We start from the raw sequence: 21,996 nt of genomic DNA on the forward strand, positions 1-21,996 counted from the left end.
AAGTATGGTAGTTAATTCTATGTAGACTCATGACTTTTGTATTGAATACATTCTTAAATAATGTAGACCTAAGGTGAATTAGGATTTTTGTGATTTTAAGTGGGCCTCATCATCTGTTGTGGAAAGTGCATTGAAGGTGGAGTCCAAAAGCTTGACTTCCATCACTAACCAAGTCGCCTTGGTTAGGGCATGTAGAACATCCTCCTTTTGGAGTTGAGGGTAATCATCTCTGCCCTGGTGATGTCACAGGATTGTCACGGACTTCCAGTGAAAACGATTGCCTTTTGAAGGGTAAATTGCTAGGTCATTTTAAGGTGATGTCAATCACTTCTGACCTTGAGCTGAGTCTGATGGGCCTTCTTCCCATTAGAGTGAATTATTGGTGCTTTATTTCCTTGTGTGGATTGTTGGCCTGCACGACTAAAGGATAGAAGGAAAAGTGAATTGAGCTCATTAACATAGGGAATGTAGCTGGGAACAAATGTACTCATTATATTATGTCAGCTATATGAGTGATATAGTCTCAATTAATCCCAAAGCATAAAGAGACAATTAACCTCCAAGTCAAAATACAAATATTAATCACATGGTTCAGTTAGCAAGAATCACATTTCTTGGATGGGCTTTGAGTTACGCTTGAATCAAAAGGATGAGTTTTTGATGGTGGGGGAGGGGAGCATATTGACATGAAGGCATCACATTTTGGAAGGTTTCAGCCATCGGTTGATTTAATTTTTGAGATTTGTTGTTTTGAAGCTTGTACTAATTAAAAACATTAAAAGACAGTGTTAGTGTTTGATAGGGTCTTGTAATCCAGGCCTTCCAACCTCTACGTCCAGAAGTTAGGGGTTTGATAGAAGGAGTCAAGTTGGAAATGAATTAAGAACAGTGGTCTTATTAGCTGTCTACTATGTTGACTCCTATGACAGTGGAAAAAAGAACTGTGGTATGTAATTGAGAATTTCCCTAAAACTAAAATTCTCACCCTTTAAATGCCCGGTTTTTAGTTTGCTAAACACTTGATGAAAATGTTTTAAAAATGGATTATGAATCCCTTCCTTGTCTTCTGAAACCATGGACAGAGAACACAACCTTTTTTCCCTGGATGACTTAAATTCATTATTCTGAATACCAGTAATTGTACTAGGTTCAACTGAGCCATGTCCCTAGAAGTCATTATGGTGTGTGGTTGTTTGGTTTTTTATTCAGCAGACAATTATTAGGACCCTGCCAGGCACTGTGCATATAGTAAGCACTTAATAAATGCTGATTGACTTGACCTGACTCTGTGTTAGTGATCTGATCAGCTTCACTAAGTTTAATGATCATCTCTATGTGGAAAATCCCCAGATCTAGATAGCCAACCCCAGTCTGAGTTTCAAATCGACATTCTCCACTGCCAGTAGGTCATTTCGAACTGGATGTCTCAGAGATCTCAAAATCGACAAGTGCTGACTAGAGCTCATTCCCTTAAACTCTCTCCTCCTTCTGTTGGAGGTGCCAGCAGGATTACAGCCCTGCCATTATCCTTGACTCTTAACCTGCCTTCATTCCACAGTGGCCAAGTCCTCACAATCCTGCTATTTCTACCCTATCTCTTCCCATCTCTCCCATTTCTCTCCATCTCTCCCATCTCTCCATCTTTCCCATATCTCCATCTCTCCCTATTTCTCCTATCTTCCCATCTCCCCATCTCTCTCCACTCCTATCTCTCCCCATCTCTCCCTGCCTCTCCCCCATCTTTCCCATCTCTCCCATATCTCTAGACACTCAGCCACTACCTTCATTCAGGTCCTCATTGCTGGGTCCCGCCCCCCCAATTATTCTAATAGTCTCTCCTCTCCAGTTCATCCTCCACACAGCTGCCAAAACCATTGTTTTTAAAGTGTAGATCTCACCAGGTCGCTCTATTCTGTATTCATGTTTAGTGGTTCCCTTAGCCTCTAGGATATAATGTCAACTTGTGTCTTTGCAGCTTCCTTATATACCCTTTTTCCTCCTACAATTTATGGTGTTGACAAGATCTGTTCTTTACAGAGGACCCTCCAACTTCTGTCTGTCCCCTTCTGTCTTGCTCACCATGCCCTACCTTCTTTCCTCTTCCTTTTCAAGCACCGTCTTCTCCTTGGCCCCATTCTGATTGCACCTCCCCCTAATCCTTCCTTGTATTTATTCTGTGTCCACTCAATGTCCTTGCCTCTTTCCTAGAAGGTAAGCTCCAAGAACAGCCGTGGTAGCTGGCACAGAGTACATCCTAAAGGTGTATTTGAAGGATTGATTGGAGCCCCCAGAGGGGCTTATATTGAACTGAGGGTTGAAGGGTGGGGTGGAAGCAATATGGTCACTGAAAATGCAATACTATATATATAGAAAATAATTTCTGATAGACAAGAATTCATACGTGAGGAGATTGGGTTTGACTTTCTGGAGCCTGCGTTAAACTTTGAAAAGAGACAGGGATGCTAAGAGGCAGAAGTGTTGTGAGGAAGGAGAGGGTGACCCAGGCCCAGGGGATAGCTGGTGGAGTGGAACAGGAGAGAGGAATATCAGGGTGTGATGGGGGCCTGCAGCTGCATGGTGAAAGCTGGGCAATGCCAAACCAAGGCAGGTGGGATCCTGGAGCTTCCTGAGCCAGGGGGTACCCTGGATGTCACCGAGAGGACGACAACCACCTGAACCAATCAGAACAAAGACTCCAGATGTTGGAGAATTGGAGTGTGACCCAGGGGACTGTCAGGACAAGGTGGCCTCTCCAGAGATAAGGCCATCAGCTAGAAGGGGACAAGATTAGGAGTTTAATGTTATTTGTGCTGATTTTGAGAGGCCAGGTGGACACCCTTTGAGGTGCTCCTCACCATCCCAGTAGCTCTCTTCATCATTGGCCACTCAGTTGCCTCTGACCCTCTGATCAGAGGCCTGGAGGTTGGAGAAAACAACTCTTGCCAAAGCTTCTGTTTAAAGCAGCCTCAGAAACATTGCTGATTCCTCATTTTCTCCCAACTGCATTGCTTGGTTTGACTCCAGTCTTCATGCCCCTTACCTTTCTGTGTTGTCTTCCCCCATCAGATTTGAAGCTCTAACTGTTTCTGATCGACTCTCCTCTCTACTTTCAATATTTGTTGAAGCTTTCTCTCCTCTCCTAAAACTACCTCCACAACCCCTTCCCCCTTACTCTCAGTAGATGCTTTCCTTCAGTACTTGGCAAAAAAAACCCAACAAAAAACTGAGACACTCTCTCATGAATTCCTTCTTCTTGTCTCATATATTTGACTATGGATTCCTCATGAATTCTCTTTTCCCCCAACTCTAATTCAAATTTCTTTGACATCATGCTCTACTTTCTCTTCCCTCTCCTCCAGTTTCTGATGAAGAGGTGTTCCTTCCTCTTGCAAAGGCCATGCCCATCCCATCCCATCCCATCGCCTCTGATCTTCCTAAGCTTGCCTTTTCCATTATTCCCACCTTCATCCCAATTTCCAATCTCTCCTTATCCATGGATTCCTTCCCTATAGCTTAAGAGACTCCCAGATCTCCTCCATCGTTAAAGTTTAATTTGGTACACCTCCTCAAGCTGTCAACCTAGAGCTCTCTTCCCTTTCAAGTCAAATGCCTGGTAAAATCTGTTTAATCTTCTGGCCTTCCCTTTCTCGCCTGTAATCACTTTTCTTTCATCTAGTTATAGTGAGGGGGAGAATTCTTGACCAAACCAGATAAAGAGATAAAATAGATTATTTAGAATATATGAAACTGAAAATTGAAAAGTTTTCACACGAATAAAATCAATGTAACCAGCATTATAAGGGAAGTAGTAACTTGGGGAGAAAAATCTTTACATCAAATTTTTACAATGCCATAAAGAATCTGATATCCCGGGGCAGCTAGGTGGCGCAGTGGATAGAGCACCGGCCCTGGAGTCAGGAGTCCCTGAGTTCAAATCTGGCCTCAGACACTTAATAATTCCCTAGCTGTGTGGCCTTGGGCAAGCCACTTAGCCCCATTGCCTTGCAAAAACCTAAAAAACAACAACAAACAAAAGAATCTGATATCCAAATGACTCAAAGTATATTTGACCTAACAGATTAGGGATCAAAGGATATGAACAAATATCTCTCAAAAGAAAAATTGCAAACTATTCATTAGCATAAGGGATGTGTTCTAAATTAGTTAATAAGAAATTCAAATCAAAACAGTTTTGAAGTTTTAGATTACAAATTGGCCACATCTAGTAAACTGACCAGATCAGTCTGGAATCATCACCATGGGGTAGGTAGGTGGTAGAAAGACAGGTACATTGATTGATACCCTCTTGATGGGCAGGTAGATTGACTCAACCATTCTTCAAGCAATTTGGAATTTGATTCAGAAGAAATTGAAACATTCTTGTCTTCTGACTCTGAGGGAGGGAGGAAGGGAGGAAATAAGCATTTCATATAGTGCCTGCTTATCATATGCCAGACACTGTGCTAAATAAACACTTTACGAATATCACAACCCAGTGAGAGAGGAAATGTTGTTATGCGGAGGAAATTGAGGCAGAAGTTAAATAACAACACCAGGATCATCCAGCTAGGAGTATCTGAATCTGGATTTGAAGTCAAGTCTTCCTGCCTCCAGGAACAGCATTCCACAGCTGCCTCTGGACATATACCTCATGGAGTTGGTGATTTAAAAAAAAAGTTCCATAAACATAATATCTAGAGCAGTACTTTTTTAAGTAAGAAAGAATAAGAATCAGAGCAGATGCTCATTGAAGGGGGAATGGCTACATGTTGTGTGAATGGGGTGGATTATTATTACTATACTCTAAGAAATTATGAATTACAGAGAAGCAGGGGAAAAACCTAACTGACACAAACAAATCAGAGTGGTTATAACTATGTTAATGGAAAGAATAATAACAGCATTGAAAGTGAAGACTATGGTGATAATCCACTGATTATCTTGTAAATATGTTTGTACAGAGTTATTTGGTTCTATGTCATCTCCCCCTTTAGACTAGGAACTCTTTGAAGGCAGGGTATGTCTTTTGCTTTTGTTTGGATCCCCAGGCTTATTTTAGCATTATGCCCAACCCTGGAGCAGGTACTTAAATAAGATGTTTATTGAATGAAAGAGTCAACTTGACTTCAAAGAAGAGAGATGGGTTTTCATTTTCCATTCTGAATTGCTTTTTTCCCCCCAGTTTTGAATTTTTTTATTTATTTTTTTAGGTTTTTTTGCAATGCAAATGAGGTTAAGTGGCTTGCCCAAGGCCACACAGCTAGGTAATTATTAAGTGTCTGAGACCAGATTTGAGCCCAGGTACTCCTGATTCCAAGGCCGGTGCTTTATCCACTGTGCCACCTAGCCACCCCTTTGAATTTTTATTTTTAAAGGATAGGGTTTTTTTCAGGTTTTTTTGAAAGTAAGGCACTTATGTTAGGAAATGAATGTAAATGAAGACAAAGATCAGTTAGAAGTTTTAAAAGAAAAAAAAGAAAAAGAATGGGTTATGCTGCTAATATTCTTCCACTCAAGAAGATTCTGAGGTTTCATTTTTTTTGACATTTAGCCTTCTCCAATTTGTTATTTACTTTTCCTGGACTTGATACTTTCTTCCTTCCATTGAATATTCTGATAGTCCAACAAATTATTTTTTTTCTGATACATACATTATATCCACAGTTTAGAAATCATTGCTTTGCAGTTGTAAATTTTCCTATGGTATAGATTTTATATAGAATTAAATTTTTTTTAATTAAAAATGAGAAGAAAAAGTAAACTTACTTTGATAAAAAGAAAAGCTTTTATATTTATATTTATAATTCAAAAGAACTAATTATCAAAACAGTAGTCTATCCTTGCCTTACACTCCCTGTAAACACAGTCCTTTTGGTTGGGGCATGTGGTCAGCAAACCATACAAGGTATGATCTAGAAAGGATCTCAGCCACCATCTGCATAGTATATGTCAGGTGGCAGGGACCCAACTTCTGCAGTTTTCACCTATTGCTCCTGGTCCTGCCTCCTTGGTCCTTCTTCCACAGGGCCACCCCTGACCTTTGAAGGCCTCTGATCTATCCTCCAGGGCAGATATTCCCAGTTCCTTCCATTGTTCCTCCTATGTTAGGGGCCTTAGATCCTCCTTTGACCCTCCTTTGAATACTCATTAGAGTTTTAATATTCTTGCATTGGGATGCCCAGGTCTTTGGTCTTTGTATTGCCAGGCCTAGCATAGTGGCTTGCACAAAGTAGGAACTAGATGCTTCTTTGTTCAATTGAAGTAGCAATGTTGTGAAATCAGAATGATATAGTAGAAAGAATGTTCTAAGGGGAATTGGGATACCTGAATTTTAGTCCTAGTTCTGTCACTCATTAGTTACATGGCCTTCTCCAAGATATCTTATCCCAAAGTAAATTGAATGTATTGAACAAGATAGTTTCTCAGGCCTTCCAACTGGAAAATCCTATAATTTCATTAAATGGTCAGTTCCCTGCTGTACAGTTGAAGAATATGTCTATTGATTAAAGTGATGTTCATTTTGAAACTAGGACATGAAAAAAATGCCTTATACACATCTGAAATGCTAGCTACATTTAGAAAAAATTTTAGAGACTTTTAATAGCAGAAATGTCTATCTATCTGGGGAGTTTTAATGTAGTAAAGAGAACATATTGAATGGGGGAAGTCAAGGTTTTTTCAGAGCTTTCTTTAATCAGACACCATGAACTTAATGGATTATTTGCTGGAAGTATAGAGAATAATGTGGATATTAGTCTCATGAGTTTCTTGGACGTAGTGTTTTATAACTTCAACTTTGCATGTGAGTATTACAGCTTAAGTTATAGCATCAGCTTAAACTTTCAAAATACTGCATGCCATCTACCTTGGACTCTGAGGTTTGACATCCTCCTCCTGAAAAGATACAGAGGGAACTGTTTGTTGCTGACCACATGCAGAAGATTGATGGGACCTTCACATGGTTGAACTGTAGATCTTGAAGGGACCTTGTCCACCCAGGCTTAAGTTTGTAGCTGAGAAAATTGGACCAGGGAGGGAGTTGGATAGGCTCAAGGTTGTGTAGGCCTAAGACCAGAGGTCATCTAGCTCAGCTCTCTCATGTTACAGATGAGAAAACTGAAGCCCACAGAAGACAAATGCCATGCCCAAGGTCACACAGTCAATGGCAAAGCAAGGATGGAGTCCAGGTCCTCTGACTCCAGCTCCAGTACGCTTTCAGTCTTAACTCAGTGAATGGTTTATTAATACAACTGTTTTCTCTTTTTGGTGGTGGTTATAGTCTTTGTTCTCTGCCTTACTTATTTTGCTTGGTAAGTATTATTTGCTAACAGGATAAATGTTAATACAGAATAATTCATGATGGAATGCTGAGCTTTGCTAGTTCAGATGAGGTGGAGGAGGGACTTTAACTAGCAACCACCCTTGTGAATGCCAGGGGTTTATGGCATGGTTTATTTTATATTCTCCTACATGCCTCATTTGTGAATAGTGTCAGTTCTGATTTTCTAATGAGTCAAATTTAAATCTCCTTGGAAAAAAGGAAGATTTTTTTTTATCATGAAACAAACTTGTCATTGTTGTCATTGAATGAATGAATGCAGTAAAATGCCTGGACCCCTATTTTCTGACTTCTTTATTCATTGACTTGTTTATAACCTTGAGAAAATCAGCTCACCTTTTTACTTATATCTTTGTCTCTAAAATGGAAATGACATGAGGTTTTTTCCTTTATTTCTTTTTGAAAATGCTTTTCTTCTCTAAGGGAAAGTTATTTAAAAACATTACATGTATTATTTTTGTGGTCTCATAGATAATAGTCTTCATTCCAGTCATCAACCATTTAGCACTTCAGGATTGTAAAATAGATGATATTCTTATCTCACATTGCTTCCAACAATTTACACAGCTTTTTTTTTTTAATAATGGAAAAAAACTAATGCTTTAGCAAAAACTGCTTATTTTGAAAATTAGAAAACAGATTCACCATTTATTTCTATGCTATCACACACTCTGATTAACCCATCACCTAACCTTTCCCCTGTGGGATTTTGGAACTTAATTCTTAGATAGGATCAGCTTTGTATTTTAGTTAGGGATAACAAACTTGGTAATATTTAAATCTTGACTGGGATCACAATGGAAATGATTTAAGAATACAGAAAGGAAAGAAGCTTGTATGGAAATAAATGTCAAACCTATTGTCTCTCATTTTTATGCTTTCCTTTTCTTATAGTATGGTGACTATGACCCCTCTGTTCACAAGCGTGGGTTTTTGGCCCAGGAGGAGCTGCTTCCAAAAAGGGTAAGGTACAACCCTGGATTTGGATGGGTCTCTTTGGGAAGCCAAGGCAGCTGCCTGTTCTAAAGAAAGCAAGTCAGAGGACTAGAAGGATTTGAGGAAGTGTATGACAGAAACTTTCCAAGAGTTTTTAGGTATTCTTGATAAGTCTTGAACCCAGAACTTTGAGAATTAGGAATATTAAATTTGGTGCCCATTGGGTCTTGACCAAAGACCAGTTGCTTCCAATTCATTGGTTTGGGGATAAAAGGAGTATTTTTACTCAATGAGTCACCTGAATTTTGAGGTCAAGCAGATTCAGGATTAAGTAGTGAGAAGATTAAACAAGACAAAGTAGCAAGAGGGAAGAATGGTTTTTGAGAGTAATAATTTTATGTTGCTCCTTCAGTTCACTGACAGCTGCATCATGTATAATGGGTTTACTGTCTGCCCCGCTTAATAAAGACCTAGATGTCATTTTGTGTGACCTTCACAGCTATTTGGTGACTTCTACCCATGCTGAAAAGATGAAGCCAATAGAGCACACACGTGGTTGAAATAAATCACATCTGGTCTGGCTTTTGATTGGTAGTGATCCTTTTTGATACCTGGTCACCAGAAATTCCTTCTCTAACATTAGTTGATCTGTGATTTCATTCACATGTTGGACTTGCTCCTTGGACATAGATTCTTTTTTACCTTAACAGACAATTTGATAAATTGTGACTGAACCCTTCCTCCTCTCCCCCCACTCAATTCATGATAACCTTTTTGAACTCATCTTATTTCCAGAATGACAGATATAGAGTCCATAATTCAGGCTTTTCAGACTTGGTAGAACTTGCCAGAACTTGTCCACCATGGATGGCCTTTGAGAATCTGGGCACTCCACCCCTGCCCCAGGGAGGTACTGGAGCAGGTTTTTGGTAGGGGAACAGGCATTGAATGTCTCTAAATGGTGGGCTGGTCTGTGCTTTACAGCCTCTGGAGAAAAGAGCTCAACTGAAGCATCTCTCTGCTTGTACAGAGTGCAAAGGGTGCTTTTTTTTTTTTTTAGGTAATAAATCTTTATCAGATGACACAAGAGATGTGGGAGGAGAGAATTACCTCCTGGTATGCAGAGCATCGAGGCAGAGCAAGGTGAGCCTCACAGAGGGAAGAATGGGATGGATTTCTCCACTAGTGTCCACATTTGAACACTGCTAGGTTCTCTGTTCAGTGAGTAAATTAGAAGCTGAGCCAACCTTGGGCTGGAAATAACTTTTCTTATAAAGGTTCTTACAATGAGCCCAGGTAACACTCTGCACTGAGCTACATAGATAAAGTTCAAGATATTTAGTTGTGAGGATTTGGGAGTAGACAAGCAACCAGCCCTAACTGCTCTCTTTGAGTCTCTTTATGGTGTTTAACCTTCTCCCTTCAAGGAAAGAAACAGCTCAGGAAACATGAATTGGAGTCTACAATAAGGGGCATCAGGCATGATTGTCTGGGACCAAAGCAGATGTTCTTGTGGCCTCTTGTCCTCAATCGGGCCAGGGAGCCAGAGGCACTTTCTGAAATCCTGGGCTTCTCCCACTGACCTGGGGCTAAATGGGTACAAGGTACCTCGGAGACTGCTTTCAAGTCCCTGTAACTTCAAGAAGAGCTTCCTACTCTAATTCTGCCCAAAAGCTTGGTATAGTGATGAGTTCCCTGTGACGTATTCATCAGGGCACTTGTAGAGAGGATTTCTCATTCTAAGAGATTGTGATTCTATTGCCCTATTTCTAATGGAACTAAAAAGTTTCTGCCTGCGGGTCAAGTGACTCCCTTCTCCCTTAGCAGCCATCACGTCCCTTTTCATTGTTCTCACAGAGATGAAGCTGAAATGGAATATTTGAAGATTGCCCAGGACTTGGAGATGTATGGTGTGAACTACTTTGCAATTCGGGTGAGTTAATGCTTGGTCTCCTTATCTGTGCCCAACAATCCAATCCAATCAGCATTTATTAAGTGCTTATGACTTGCCAGGCCCTGTGTTAATAATCACTGGGGAGACAATTAATAAAAAGAAGAAATAGTCCCTGCCTTTAAGAAGCTCATAATCTTTTTTTTTTTTAAGAAGCTCATAATCTTAAGAGGGAAACAGTAGGAATTGGGGGGGAGAAGAGGAATACTACAGGGTGGCTTGTTGGGGTCATCTTGTTTTATCTAGTTGAAACCAGGAAGGGAAGCAGAAATAGAATGGAGGAGCAGAGAGTTCAGTTTCTATTCTCTATAAAGGAAGGCATTGGGAGCAGTTTAGTGCACCACCCAATATCCCTCAAGTCAAAAGGGAAAGGAGGCTGAAGAAGGTAGTCCCTCATGGCTTGAGTTAGTCATGATGGTAAGCTTAGAAGTGATGAGCTTATCCTGGGCATGTTATTCTTTGGAGATGAGAGAGACTAACTGTTCAAAAAATTCTAGGCAGCTGGTGGTACTATGCAGGCTGTGGGATTAGTGGGACTAGCCAGAGGAGGGAGGGAAAGGGAGAATGTAGCATAAAAAAGCCTGAAGCTTCACATAGTGCCTCCTCACTTCCAGGTGAGCAGAGTTCAACTTTTTTTTTTTGACTTATTTAAGGCAGTAGGGTTAAGTGACTTGCCTATGGTCACACAGCTAGACAATTATTAAGTGTCTGAGGCCGGATTTGAACTCAGGTCCTCCTGACTCCATGGCCGGTGCTCTATCTACTATGCCACCTAGCTGCCCCACAGCCTAACTTTTAATATAATGTTCAAAGTCAAAAACAATGAGCAAAACAATCACCTCAAAGATCTTAATCATAAAAAGCTACTATATGGTGATAGGGAAAGGTACTATAATATAAAAACATTTTTAACTAAAAGCCTAAAAGAAAGAAAAATGTTCATTGGGCCCAATCCCAACAAGAATTCCTGGAAGAGTTAAAGAAAATTACTAAGAGTCTCAGATAAAGCAGAAACAAAAATAGACCAAATTAAAAGGAATAAGGATGGAAACTATATCTTAAAACATACCACAGATAGGGGTGGCTAGGTGACACAGTGGATAGAGAACTGGCCCTGGAGTCAGGAGGACCTGAGTTCAAATCTGGCATCAGACACTTAATAATTACCTGTGTGACCCCATTGCTTTGCAAAAAAGCCCCCAAAATCTAAAAAAGGTTCCATAGGCAATGAAGTAATATCAGTATTAAACATATATATCAAGTGATATGGCATCCGGATTTTTAGAGGAAATCTAAAGGAACCAGAGGAAGACATAGACAGCAAAACTGTATTAGTGGGGGACCTCACCCTCCTCTCATAATTAGAGAAAGCTAACCATAAAATAAGAAAGAAGTCAAAGAGGTAAATAGAATGTTAGGAAAGTTAGCTATGATAGACCCCTAGAGAAAATGGAAAGGGGATAGAAAGGAATATCATTTCTTTTCTGCAGTTACATGGCACCTTCACAGAAACTGACCATGACCTAGGGCATCAAAATCTCACAATCAAATACAAAAAGGCAGAAATACTAAATATATCCTTTACAGATCATGATGCAATAAAAATTGCATTTAATAAAAGATCTTAGAAAGATAAGCTAAAAATTAATTGGAAACTAGATAATCTAATATTAAAGAATGAGTACATCAAACAACAAATCATAGAAATAATCAACATTTTAATCCAAGATAATGACAGTGATGAGACATCATACCAAAATTTGTGGCATGCAGCCAAAACAATTGTTAGGAGAAATTTTATCTCTCTCAATGCATAAATGAATAAATTAGTGAAAGAGGAGATCAAGGAGTTGGGCATGCAACTTAAAAAGCTAGAAATAGAACAAATTAAAAAAACCCAATTAAATACCAAATTAGAAATAATGAAAATCAAAGAAGAAATTTTAAAAATTGAAAATTTTCTTACTGAACTAAATATTGAACTAATAACTAAATTTAAGAGTTGATTTTATGAAAAAACTATAAAATAGATAAACTTTTGGTTAATGTGATTAAAAAAAGAAAGCAGAAAACCAAATTACCAATACCAAAAAATGAAAAGAGTGGAATTACCACCAATTAGGAAGAAATTAAAGTGATAATTTGGAGCTATTTTGCTCAACCATATGCTGATAAATTTGGCAATCTAAGTGAAATCGATGAATATTTACAAAAACATAAATTGCCTAGATTAATAGAAGAGGAAATAAAATACCTAACTAACCCCATTTCAGATAAAGAAACTGAACAAGTCATCAGTGAACTCCCTAAGGAAATATTTCTGGGGCCAGATAGATTTACAAGGTGAATTCTAACAAATAATTAAAGAACAATTACTTCTAATTCTATAGAAACTATTTGGGGGGCAGCTAGGTGATGCAGTAGATAGAGCACTGGCCCTAGAGTCAGGAGGACCTGAGTTCAAATCCAGCCTCAGATACTTAATAATTGCCTAGCTGTGTGGCCTTGGGCAAGCCACTTAACCCCAATGCCTTGCAAAGAAACAAAACAAAACACAATTGTACATGTACAATCTATATCAGATTGTTTGCTGCCATGGAGAGGGGAGGAAGGAAAAGAGGGTGGTAGAAAAATGTTGCAAAAGGATGAATGTCAAAAACTATCTTTGCATGTAATTGGAAAATTAATTAATTTAAAAAGTGGTAGAGGAAAAATTGTGAAAAAAATGAAAATGATGCAAGAAAATTATGAAAAGAGAAATAATGGCTTGGAAAAAGAGGCACCAAAAATACTGAAGAAAATAATACCTTAAAAACAAAATTGGAAAAAAGAGATATGGGGGAGGGCAGCTAGGTGGCACAGTGGATAGAGCATGGGCCCTGGAGTCAGGAGTACCTGGGTTCAAATCCGGCCTAAGACACTTGATTATTGCCTGGCTGTGTGGCCTTGGGCAAGCCACTTAACCCCATTTGCCTTGCAAAAACCTAAAAACAAACAAACAAACAAAAAAACTGCATATCCTTCGATGCAGCAATACAGAAGATCAAAGGAAAAGGAAAAGGACCTATATATAAAAAAATCTGTATAGTAGCTCTTTTTGTGGTGGCAAAGAATTAGAAATTGAGGTTATGCTCATTAGTTGAGGAATGACACAACAAGCTGTGTTAAAGTGTGTTAGTGTCTTAAAAGAAATTATGGGGACAGTAGTTTCAGAAAAACATGACAAATGGTAAACTGATGCAAGGAGAAAAGTACCAGGAGATCATTGTACCTCAGTAAAGGCAGTGTTATGATGATGATCAGGTGTGAAAGACATAGCTATTCTGATCCAAGACAATTCCAAAGGACCCCTGATGAAATAATACTATATTTCCAGAGAGAGAATTGATGAACTCTGAAAGCAAATTGAAGTATAATTTTCTTAATTTTTAATAAAATTCATAATTAAGTATGGTTAATATGGAAATATGTTCTTTATGATTTCATGTGTATAATTGATATAATTTTGTTTGCTTTCTCAGTAAGTAGAGTAAGGAGGGATAGGTTTTGGAACCCCAAATTTAAAAATAAAAGAATGCCCCAAATATATAAATAATAGACTTTTTTAAAGAGGTCATTTTGCTTCTGAACATTACTTCTTTTAATCTACCCTTCCTTTTATCACCGCCTTCACTCCTTCTTTCCTGTTGGGTAAGGTAGATTTCTGTACACAATTAAGTGTATATCTAGAAGTCTTCTCTTTGAACCAGTTTTGATGAGAGTGAGGTTCATAAGTTGCCTGTCACCCTCCTGCCCCAATTTCCCCTCCACTATAAAAAGCTCTTTCCTATTCACTTATTTTATTTGAGGTAACTTTACCTCTCCCTTCCTTTTTTTTTGTGGTCACCCCAACACAATTAACTCAGACTCTGTCCTCTGTGTAGACTCCTTCTAATTGCCATAATAATGATAAAGTTCTTAGAATTATATGTATCACCTTCTCTTTTGAAATGTAAATAATTTAACCTCTTATGATTTCTTTTTTCATGTTTTACCTTTTTAATGCTTCTGTTGAGACTTGTGTTTGAATATTACATTTTCTTTTCAGTTCTGGTCTTTTCATTAGGAATACTTTATTATTTTCTTAAGTCTTTCAAAGTTATATGTCTTTATAGTGTTGTTTATAAAGCAGGGAAGGTGGTGAGGGGAGATAATAAAAGGTAAGGAAGATTGTGGGAAGGCGTATTTAGATATGAAGCACTTTTGAGGAGGGACAGGGTGAAAAGAGAGAGAAAATAGAATAAATGGAGGTGAGGAAATAGGTTGGAGGGAAATACAGTTAACAATAGTAATTGTGGGGGGAATATTGAAACAGGTTTCTCTGATAAAGACCTCATTTCTCAGAGAATGGAATCAAATTTATAACAATACAAACCATTCCTCAACTGATTAATAATCAAAAGATATGAACAGTTTTCAGATGAGCTTATCTATGCTATTTGTGACCATATTTTTAAAAATTGGATTTGATTGGAAAAATGCAAATTAGAACAATTCCAAGATACCACCTTATACCTATTGTATTGACTAATAGGACATAAAGAGAAATTGACCAAGGGGGTTATAGGGGAAAAAAGGGGGCTTTAATGAACTTTTGGAGGAGTTATAAAATGATTCAACAATCCTGTAGGGCAATTTGGAACTATGACCAAAGGACTATAAGAACACACCTATCCCTAGCAATGACACTACCAAGTCTATATTCCAGAAGAGATGAAAAGTAGGAAGGAAAAAGACCTATATGTATAAGGATATTTATAGCAGCTCTTTTCTGGTGACAAGAAAATGGAAATTAAGGAGATATCCTTCAGTTGGGGAATGACTGAACAAATTGTGGTGCATGGTTATATGATGGAATGCTATTTGGCTCTAAGAATGATAAATAGGATACTCTTAGTAAAACCTGGAAAGACTTAAGATGAGCAGATGCAATGGAAAATGACCTCTATATACTAAGTAACAATAGTATTGTAGGATGAATGACTTAACTTTTCTCAGCAGAGCTGGGACCCAAGAATACTATCCATTCCAAAGACAGAAAGCTGATGGTGTCTGAATGCATACTGAAACATACTTTTTTTTTTGAGATTTCTTTTGGGGGGGGGATGGGTACCTGTGCTTAGTTTCACAACATGACTATTATGGAAATGTTTTGCATGATTACACATTTTTAACCTATATCAAATAACTTTCTTTTTCAATGAGGGGGGGAATGGGATGGGAAGAAGGGAGAGAATTTGGAACTCAGTTTTTAAAATGAATGTTAACATCCACATCCAGAGAAAAAACTATGGAATCTGAATGCAGATCAAAGCATAATATTTTCACTTTTTTAAAATTTTAGATATTTTTTCTTTCTCATGTATTTTTCCCCTTTTATTCTGATTCTTCTTTCCCAATATGACCAATATGGAAATATGTTAAACATGAACCTACATATTTATAGGTTCAACTATTCTGCAATTAATGAATACACCCTTAGCTTCTGATTCTTTGCTGCTAGAAACATTTTTGTTTATATAGGTTCTTTTCCTTTTTCTTTGATCTCTTTGGGCCATAGACTGAGTAGTATTATCACTAGGTCAAAGACTGCACAATTTAGTTAATTCTTTGGCTATGTTTATTATTAAATAGCTCTATACTATTTTATAGCTCCATCAGTAGTGCATTAATGTACCTGTTTTCCTATGATCTCTTTAGTATTTATCATTTTTCCTTTTTTTGTCAACCTCAGTCTGATACTTACGAGATAAGATTTCAAGGATTTGCATTTGTCTTATATATAGTGATTTGAAGCATTTTTCCATATGCCTTTAGAGAATTTGAATATCTTTCCTTGAGAAATGCTTATTCAAGTCCTCTGACCATTTATTTATGTTGGGGAATGGCTCTTATTCTTGTAAATTTTGATCAGTTTCTTATACAGTACCCCAGAGGACTTAATCATGAAGGCTTCAAGGGAACCCTGGATATATCTTGGAAGTAATGAAGTCTTTAATAGAGAAACTTGCTGCAAAGATTTTTTTCTATCCATCTAATTTTAAATGCATTGTTTTGTTTGTTCAAAATGTTTTAAGCTTTATGTAATCAAATTTATGATTTTGTGATTCTTGTTTGTTTGGTCATGAGCTCTTCCCTTATTCATAGATCAGATGACTAATTTTTCCCCTTGCTTTTGATTTTGATATCATCCTTTTTGTGTCTAAGGCAAATATTCATTTTGGAGTTTATCTTGGAATATGTTGTGAGACATTGCTCTATATACCTAATTTCTTCCAGAGCACTTTCCCATTTTTCCAGCAATTTGTTTCTTAAAGTGGGTTCTTACCCTCATAGTTTAGGTCTTTGGGTTTATTTGATGTTTTCTTTTGAAGTAAATGAGCAGCTCTTAGATGCAGCTCCATTTTTAAGTCTATAGATAGTCTTTGAGCTAGCATTAGGACTTTGCTTTTACTCTCGTAGGGTACAGCACAATTCACAGTGGTATTTTGATGATAATAACATTTCTATAGTGCTTTAATGTTTGTAGAACATATTATATTTGTTTTCTTGGTGTCTCCTTGAGGAAGCCTTAGCCTTCTCTGGGTTAACCAATTATTGCATCTTCAGCTGGAAACAGTTGAAATTTGCTAAATGTATCAGTTTTTATGGCTCTTTTAAAATGTGAATAAAATCTTTTGATCGATATGAAACCGACAGTGATTCTTCTTTATTTGATGGGCAGAATAAAAAGGGCACAGAGCTGCTTCTCGGAGTGGATGCTCTGGGCCTCCACATCTACGACCCTGAAAACAGACTGACCCCCAAAATCTCCTTCCCTTGGAATGAAATCCGAAACATCTCTTATAGTGACAAAGAGGTAAGGTCTAATACACTCTGGTTCCAGGGACCATGCAGAACCTTCTCATTTGTCTTGTTTTCTGGAAGCCCCCTAGCACAGATCCTTCCTCATAGCCCAGGATTCCTCAGCTCTGAAGCAGCAGCTCCTGGTTGTTGATTTTTACGGCCTCAATGGAGCAGCCTCTGCTTCTTTTTTTAAAGAAAATCACCAAACCCCCATGACTTAGGAGGTAAGAGCCTTAGCCTGGTGGGGTATTTATATCAATGTACAATGAAAAATGAAAAATGAAAATTTCTAACTAATGAATGGGTTCTGAGCCTGGTTAGAAAGTCTTTTGGAATGTCAAGGCTGGCTAGTCAAGACAGCTAGGACTTACTGAGGGCCTTTCCTGTGCGCGGTCTTTTGTTACGTGCTCTGCAGGGTCTGCTATGTAAGAATCTCAGGTGTGGAGTCAGGAAGACAAGTGTTTGCACAGCAAGTGTAGACACTTAGTGGTTGTGGAGATTCAAGTACATTTGTAAAATTGAGATTAAAAAAACTACTTGCAATACTGACCTTGCAGGATTGTTCTGAAGAAAGTGCTTTGTTTGTCTTAAAGCATTACAGAAAGATGAATGATTCTTATCTAGTATTTGCCCTATACCAGTCCTGTGAGGTAAATGTACAAAGATTACCATCACCATTTTTTACCAATGAGGAAACTGGGGTGCGAGCATATTAAAATTTATGTCTAAGATGGCGTAGGTCAGACACATGGCCTACAGGTTGCATGTGAGCCACAGCACTCTCGAATGTAGCCTGAACCATCTTAAAATGTAACTGGGAAATAGTTAACATAATAAAGAAAAATACAGTGGGGATCTTCAAGTGTAGCTTTTTAGTGATCTGTATTTCTATTTGAGTAAGACCCTACTGATATAGATGACATTTATAAGAATCAGAAGTGGTATTTACCCCTGACCCTTGGAGCCTGCAGACAGTCCTGGATCCAACTCCTGCCTCTGATACTCTGGCATACTGCCATTGGGCAACTAGATGGTTCAGTGGGTAGAGCTCCAACTCTGACATCAGGAAGACCTGAGTTCAAATGTGACCTCAGACACTTACTAGCTGTGTGATCTTGGGTGAGTCATTTAACCCTGACTGCCTCTAATCTAGAGCCATCTCCAGTTGTCCTGATTCATATCTGGCCACTGGACCTAGATGACTAGAGGAGAAAGTGAGACTGGTGACTTAGCACTGTCCCCCTCACTCAAATCCAATTCACATGCTTGTCATGGCAACACCTCTCTGACATCATGGTCTTGGAGAAGGGAGGACAGACATCATTATCATTGTCATCTCAGAGCTTTCTCATCTGTGAAATGGGGATAATAATGCTCACAATCTTGAGTTTGTGGGATTATAGATGTTAATTATTGTTCAGTCTACAGTTGTGTCTGACCCTTCATGACTCCATGGCGAATATCCTGGAGTGATTTGCCATTTCCTTCTCTAGTTTTATGCAGGCAGGAGTTAAGTGACTTGCTCAGGGACATAAAGCTACTAAATGTCTGAGATCAGATTTGAAATCTGGTCTTTGTGACTTCAGGCCCAGCCCTCAATATAGAAGCCATCCAGCTGCCCCTTTGTAGATCCTGAAGTACTCTGCACATATGAGTTGTTATCCTTATAACCAAGCAGACTTTGTCCTCATGAAACTTATAAACTAATAAAAAAACGAGTATGCCCTAAACAGTTAGCACATAATTAAGCTTTAATAATAGAGATGGTCTCTGAATTTAAATCTTTTCCTGCAGGATAATGACCAGATTTCTCAATCATTGTAATTCATTCAACAAGTCTTTATTAAAAATGTTCTCTGATAATAACTGTTGAAGCATTTCAGAATTGCTTCAATTTAGCAAACCTTTATTAATATCCAAGGCATCATCTTAGACAAGGGATATGAAAAGATAAAGGAAGACTTTAGAAGATAATAGGAAAGACAAAATAAATAAAAATAGAGCAGGGATCCTCGAGAGTGGCTTAGTAGTCCCTATTTCTGTTTGAGACAGACCCTATTGGTATAAGTGATGCTTTAAAAATCAGAGGTGGCAAATCCCCCTGACCCTTGGAGCCAACAGATGTGTCTAGGTCTGACTCCTGCTGCTGACGTATATGGGCCACATGCATGGGTCACATTGGAAGTGGATGAATGTTAAGCATAAAGTAGGGTCACCTGATGAGATCCCTGCCTTCACATTATGGGCTTCTGGGCAGGCTCTCATGATGTCTGGGGTAGGGGTAGGGAATTTCTTGTTTCCTTTGTTTATGTGAACCAGGGAGAAGTTTGGACCTTTGATCTCTTATTTGGTTCCAGCGGATTGTTGTCAGACAAATTGAATGTTGTAATCGATTTTGAAAATGTTAGAGAGAGACCCTGTGGGCTTTTAGAGTTTCCTTCTAAAAATCCACATTATTCAAGTATTTAGTTTTCCCCAGTGTGATGATTTTTCTTCTCCAATTTCATAAAAATGTTTGCCATACAGCCTTGAATTGGAGCACTAAAAGCTATTCAAAACATTCATTCTTCAAAGAACCCAAGGATTCAAGTCTCCTCTAGAAAGATCTGATATCATCAAAACTACTCTAGATTCTCCAGGGGGGCAGAGCTATCATATTCCATCATGCCTATAATCCATATAATAAGACAACCCCAAATTGTCTTGACGTGGTAGTTAGTTGTCTTCATCGTTTGGGATGCATGACAGCCAGGGTGTCAGGACAGAAAGGTTCATTTATTGTTAAATGATCCATTGATCCCAGGTGTGTGCTGTGGTGCTGAGGCTGTAGTTTTCTCCACTATTTGTGGTTTCCCACTGACAGCTCTTGAGGTAAATAGCAAGAAGATCTTAAGAAATGCTTTAAGAAATGCTCCTTTAGCAGCTGACCGGGGCTGCGAGGGAACTTCACCTAGGCAAGTGAAGGTTTTTAGCTTGCCCCACTCTGCTTAGTTCTTGTCAGTGTGTGAAATAAATAGCCCTTTTGCAACTCTGAGGACCTGCCCTCGATGTGGTACATGCGTGCATGTGTGTGTGTGTGTGTGTGTGTGTGTGTTTGTGTATGTATGTGTGTGTACCTATCTTAGTGAACTTCCTCAGATTCTACTGGAGGGGCCCTGGGGGAAGCTGGGTACAAACCCCAGTCACAAGCTCCAGAGTCCTTGCTCAGTGACCTTTAGTACTCTTAAGTTTAGAAGGCACTTTTCTTATGAACAGTCCTTGTGGTTGAGTGATGTGAACTTCATTATACAGATTTTATTGCTAACTATAGACAATATTTTTTGATTTGTCATTTTAGTGAGAGCTCTGGGGTAGCTTGTCTTTGTTTACTAAAGTAATTAGTAAACCCACAGGCTGGCTGCATAAAATCTCCCTGTGGACCGCATGTAGCCCAGAGCGACATTTTGGACAGCCCTGCCTCAGGACTGCTGCACAAGCAGCAAGCAGTGTGGAGTGGCCTGAGGGATCACTGGGAGTCAGTTGTCTGGACAAAAGGAGAGAAGTCCTTGACACAGGACAATAGCCAAGAGAATGATTAGGATAGGACGGTGGTGGATGTAGCAGGATTGATAGGACTTGGCAGCTGATTGGATTCAGGGGGTGAGCAAGGGAGAAGAATGCTTCTAGATGAGTCTGACCTTAGCTGCTGGGGTAGACGGTACTGCCCTCCGATGAAATGAAATGGATGCAGGAGTGGATTGAGTGTGAGCCACCAGGCAAAAGATCTGTCCTAGGAATTGATGGACTGTTTGACCTCGGTCAAGTCACTTAACCTCTAAAGGGCCCTTCAAAGGCTTCTCTATAAAATAAGATTTCAGTAGCACCTCCCTCAAAAAGTCAATCAAAATCAAATGAGAGAACAAATCTCCATAAAAACTATTCTGATTCCTCCTGCCTCGGCCTAACTATTCATGTCTGACTTCTGGATAATTTTATATAAATACAAAATTGGAGTCTGGCAGACCTGAATATAAATGTGATCTCAGGTTCTTACCAGTTATGTTACCAGGCCACAGCATTGAACCTATGTCTGCCTCAGTTTCCTTATCTATAAAAACAGGCATAATCATTACCTTACCTCTCAGGAATATGGTAAGGATAAAATGACATATTCATAAATGGTGATTGTTATAGCTAGCAGAATGCCTACACACACACACACACACACACACACACCTTCCCCAGTCAGACTGTGTGGGACCTGGTTCATGCCTGGCTTCATCAGCATTTAGGAGAATTGTGTTGATGAAACGTTTACTATACTCCCTTGCTCAGAAACCTGGAGTAGCTCCTATTCCTGTCATGGCAAATTAAGCTCCTTTGCAGCCTGGCTTTCTGGGGCCCCCATAGTCTGCCCTACTCGGTCTCTCTGGATTTTTACCCAACCCATTCTCTCACTGGTTGCTACAACACAATTCTACTTCACCCTCCAGTTTCCCCTTTTCAGATTTGTTCTCTTCTCCCTGCCTTAGCCCCTCTTCTTAACACCTGTCTATATCCTGTCCTGGCCATTCCAGGCCTCTTTGGTGCTTCTTCCTAGCTGAAATTCTGCCAGACTCAATCCCTGTCACTCAAGTCATATGTGGGTTTGTTCTAGAACATCTCATACCATTAATTTTTACTTGTGTGTATAACTCTCCCAACTTGAGTATAAATTGCCTGCAGGTAGAGAGCATATTTTCCTCTTCTTCTTGGTCCTTTACTGTCTCTAACTATGAGCTGCAGGGTTTGGTGGATATCTGGCTAGCTCTCAGCTCACTCTGGCTGCCTTCAAAGCCCAAGTGGGCCTTGCCTGGGCAGCTCTCACCATGCCAGCCTGTCTGCCATGTGCCTCTACATTCCCAGA

At 39.0% G+C, this 21,996-nt stretch overlaps 1 protein-coding gene across 5 annotated transcripts in view; it reads left to right on the forward strand.

The window, feature by feature from the left end:
- The window catches only part of NF2 (NF2, moesin-ezrin-radixin like (MERLIN) tumor suppressor), a 119,792-nt gene that overhangs the window by 59,128 nt on the left and 38,668 nt on the right, over positions 1–21,996 (forward strand). For all 5 annotated transcript variants that reach the window (XR_012472327.1, XM_074206282.1, XM_074206281.1 and 2 more), the window contains exons 5-8: positions 8,234–8,302; positions 9,336–9,418; positions 10,133–10,208; positions 16,990–17,124. Coding sequence is in view for 4 of the 5 variants with exons in the window: in XM_074206282.1 (XP_074062383.1) it covers positions 8,234–8,302; positions 9,336–9,418; positions 10,133–10,208; positions 16,990–17,124 (363 nt within the window). In the remaining variant the exon portion in view is untranslated. The remainder of the gene's footprint in view (positions 1–8,233; positions 8,303–9,335; positions 9,419–10,132; positions 10,209–16,989; positions 17,125–21,996) is intronic.

The sequence above is a fragment of the Macrotis lagotis genome, chromosome X (genome assembly GCF_037893015.1).
Source record: "Macrotis lagotis isolate mMagLag1 chromosome X, bilby.v1.9.chrom.fasta, whole genome shotgun sequence".
Lineage (NCBI taxonomy): Eukaryota > Metazoa > Chordata > Mammalia > Peramelemorphia > Peramelidae > Macrotis > Macrotis lagotis.